At 35.5% G+C, this 3,978-nt stretch overlaps 1 protein-coding gene across 1 annotated transcript in view; it reads right to left on the bottom strand.

Moving 5' to 3' along the window:
- Positions 1-3,978, bottom strand: part of U2SURP (U2 snRNP-associated SURP domain containing) — a gene marked incomplete at its 5' end in the record, with an annotated part of 35,407 nt that overhangs the window by 1,624 nt on the left and 29,805 nt on the right. The window contains 2 exons of the mRNA XM_008945592.1: positions 738-902; positions 3,334-3,444. Coding sequence (XP_008943840.1) covers positions 738-902; positions 3,334-3,444 — 276 coding nt within the window. The remainder of the gene's footprint in view (positions 1-737; positions 903-3,333; positions 3,445-3,978) is intronic.

Below are 3,978 nucleotides of genomic sequence, written 5' to 3'. Positions count from 1 at the left end.
CTGTGCCGCCGCTTCCTGCCTCGGCAAGGCCACACAAGGGAAACAACGTCACAACAGGCATCCCCGCGGCAGGTGTCTTAGCCACCTAACGTTACAGCCTCTCAATTCGTTAAAAACGAGCAGGCCTTTTATTACTTTTTAAAAACTCAAGTGCAACAGGTGAGCCAGATTTTTTTCTGGTTGAAATAAAAATATAATGAAGGCCTGTGACTCAGCTTTGTTTACTGCAATGTAAAAGTATTCCCTCATAGTTTCCTGAAAAGCAAGGCATTTTACCATATCAACGCTTTGCCAAGAAAAAAATGCCACACAAGTCCCAGAAGATAAGTGTGTACAATCAACTACTCTAAAACTAGCTGGTTTGAAGAATTTTCCCTGTAAGATGAATAACATTTAAACCACTGTAAACAATCTGTGGTACGACTTCAGTAGTTTTCTAACACACTGCTGAAACAAGGGCTAGATACACCCTGGTCATTATTTTACCATGCTTCGCCATTGCCTAAATAAGCCAAAAAGGAATACTATTCAAAATGATGCATCACTGGGGGCAGGATACAAACAACAGTTCCTTCAAAATTCTGAAGCATGCTTTAACATCCAAAGTCCACTTTTGTTGTTTTTGGTGGGGGTTTTTGTTTTGTTTTTTGTTTGGGTGGATTAGTTTTTTTGTTTTTAAAAGAAGATGTGTGACACAACATAATTTCAAGGCTGCCACTGTGCACAAAGACACTAACTGTGAGGTTTTTCCTCTCATCCACTTTACTCCAAGGAAAGCCATACCTCTCTTTTCTTGTTGGTGTAAATTCCTCCTTTTCTTTCTTATCTTTGGACCTGGATTCCGATTTTTCCTTGTCCTTCTTGTCTCTGTCCCGTTCTCTTTCCAACTCTCTTTCTTTTTCCTACATTATTAGAAACATTAATGATTTCAGATGAGGTGTGACTAATTATTAAGTAAAATCAAGCTAATCACAAACAGCATAAAAGTACTGAGCAGTGAAGGAATACAGCACAATCTGGGAAGAAACTAAACTAAGCTCCATACCTGCTCTTCAGATCTTTTCTACTGCTTTGTACACAGCAAAAATATTTACTCTAACAAAAACACTGACAAAAAAATGAAAGCTGTCACCCTACATGACAAAGTCTGAATATCTTATTAGAAATGATCAGTCTTCACTTTTATAAATTTCAGAGGAACATTACAGCTGTAACAGACTTTCTAAACTAAACGTGAAATAGTACAAGGAACTTCATTCTATTTAAAACATATGTATTCACCTTCATTAATTCAGACTGAAAATTGATATTATCTCAGAACTACAAGACATTTAAAGACAAAACAAAAACACAAACAAGATTCTGCAATAACACCTACTTTGTAAAAACACACACAAGTACAGTCCATTTGTATATAATAATAGGACTATTTTGAAATAAAATATATACCCTGAGCATAGCTCCTCTGTCTGTCAAAGTTAGAAAATTAATCATAGAAAAATAAACCTAGGCTATCAGCAAGTCTGAACAGAGAGATCAAGAGATGTGCTTCTTGCAGTACTGGCATAAATTTCCTTTCATGGCAAAAAAATTAAAACAGCTATTCCCTTCATACCTCACAAAAATGACAAAAAAGGGGTGATTTGACTAAATTAAAGAAAGGAAGGGACAGAAAGAAAAAAAAAAAAAAAAGGAAAAAATGAGGGAGGGAAGATAACAAAAGTGCATGAAATACCAGGACAGCTATACTAATCTAGTCTCACATTTCCTTTACATGGAGGACTTAGCAGTAAAATTTACCATCCCTTATTATACCTCCTATTGCAAACTACTGTTAGACTCCAATGAAAGCAACAGCTTCTTAATATGTGCCTAGCTTATTTCATAGCATAATTATTTCATCTTGATAAATAGGAATAAACAGTATTTTAAATAGCTACAAGTTCCTATTCTCTTCACAATATACAGTGCTACTAGAGAAATTACTCTTGGAAAGCTTATTCTATAGTGAATTACACAAAAAATGACGATCGACCTCGAAGGTCGTGGGAAATGCAATCAGAACCAGCATTACATTATTATTATACAAACTAACTTTATTATGGCATTAAAGCAAAAGATACAGTTACTCTATTAACAATGGGGTTATTATTGTTTTTGTATAATTATCATTAAATATTTCTTAACAAACCTTCATCACTGAAAGTGAGATAATGACTAAAATTCTAAAATATTGCAAGCTGGTTGAACCAATTCATTACAAGGTGCCTAACAATGTTACCAGGATTACCATTTCTGGATTTTTAAGCTCCTAACTAAACACACTGGTTCTGTAATGTCCAGTTACAGAGAACACTGAGGAAGTGGGAAGTTTTAGGATAGATCTACATTTAAAAGAAAAGTTACATATAAAAATTAAGGTCTTAACTGCTGGCATCAACCTCTAAATGTGCAAGTCTCTTTCAGGGACCAGCTTTCTTAATTTTTACAAGTCGCTTTCTTCCAGGTACTGTGCAAAACTACTCTAATGGATTAGTCAGATATTGAGCATGAAATAATGCAAAGAACAAGCAACAAACACCTGGTGAAATCTGCCTGTTTGTACTTAGCTTTCAAGAAACTGCATGGGTACCTGATTTTGTCATTGATCTATCAAGCTGTGAAACCAGATTAGAGAAACAACTACCACTTATTCTCTCTCTCTCACTGAAGGCATTGTCTCAACAGGTTACGTATTCTTTCACTATGTTTCAAAGATTCAAGATGACATGATGTCACATATGTGATGCTCATTTTTAAAGCCGTTCTGACTTCATAGTCCAGAGAGGACTACTAAAAATGAAATGGTACACAAGTATTCGCTTTTGGGTGACAGTAGGAGCTAAAATCCTCCAGGAAATCTTAGATGCTGGAGAAGACGCAGAGAAGCAGCACATAAGCTGCTTAATATTATTCTTCCTCTTCCTTTGGAAGCCTTTAGCACAACAGATCAATTACTAAAAGCAAAATGAACATCTTCAATTGTCAGCTCTCCCTTTCCTTTCCCACACCTAACAGTTTGCTTTATTTAGTAGATTCAGAAGTCACCTCTTTAAGGTTTCAACACAGTCTAGCAATAACCATCTGTACGGTGTGAAATACTACATTATTTTGATTAAAAAAAAAAATTATATCTGCTCTGCAGAAAGCACCTGGACTCAGACATGCAGTTTGACATAGCAGTAGAATTTTAAAAAGAACCATGTGTTGTTATACTTAATGCCACCTTACATTTGATAAACTCAATAAAAGCCTATCACAGAATCAGAGCCAAACATAAAGAACATTTCTTACCCTCTGGAGCAGCTTGTCTCTATAGTGTTCAACCTGTTCCTGAAAACTCTGGCCTGGTTTCTTGGGTCTTTTCCCAGATTCTAACTCATCCTGAAACTTCATCACCTTAAGCTGTGAAAATAATACTGACCATTAGGTTATTGGGCTTATTATTATCCAGTTAGGCAGGTGGCTGAAAATGAAATGATTTATAATCTCTGTTCTTCAGTCTTTCTATAAAAGTTTGCACACAAAAAGATACTAACTTAAACTGGATCAGAGCAACAAAACCACACTCATCCACAAGCACCTGCAGGTTTTTTTTTTTTCACAAACATGTTAAAAACTGAAAATAAGGGATATTTTTTCCTGTTATTCTACTAAATTCTGTTCCAATCATTAGAACACTGTACCCTTATATTTCTTAGATCATTACCAATTTTTCTTTCAAAATGAAATTACTTATTGCAGGTGTCTTAATACACAGTTTCAGCTCCTCATCAACTCCAAGCTTTCCTTCAGAAACTGCCTTTTTTCCATTTAACCCTAAATACTAGAATCAAATGACTGATATAATTAGGACATAGAACAAATGCATCTCTTCAGGCCCCTCTGCACAGAGTGGGGGCTTTGAAAGAAAGTGGCCGATTTTTACTAATGCAACAC

This window comes from Merops nubicus, unplaced genomic scaffold, assembly GCF_000691845.1.
Source record: "Merops nubicus isolate BGI_N331 unplaced genomic scaffold, ASM69184v1 scaffold12078, whole genome shotgun sequence".
Taxonomy (NCBI): domain Eukaryota; kingdom Metazoa; phylum Chordata; class Aves; order Coraciiformes; family Meropidae; genus Merops; species Merops nubicus.
This window is presented reverse-complemented; position numbering and strand designations above follow the sequence as displayed.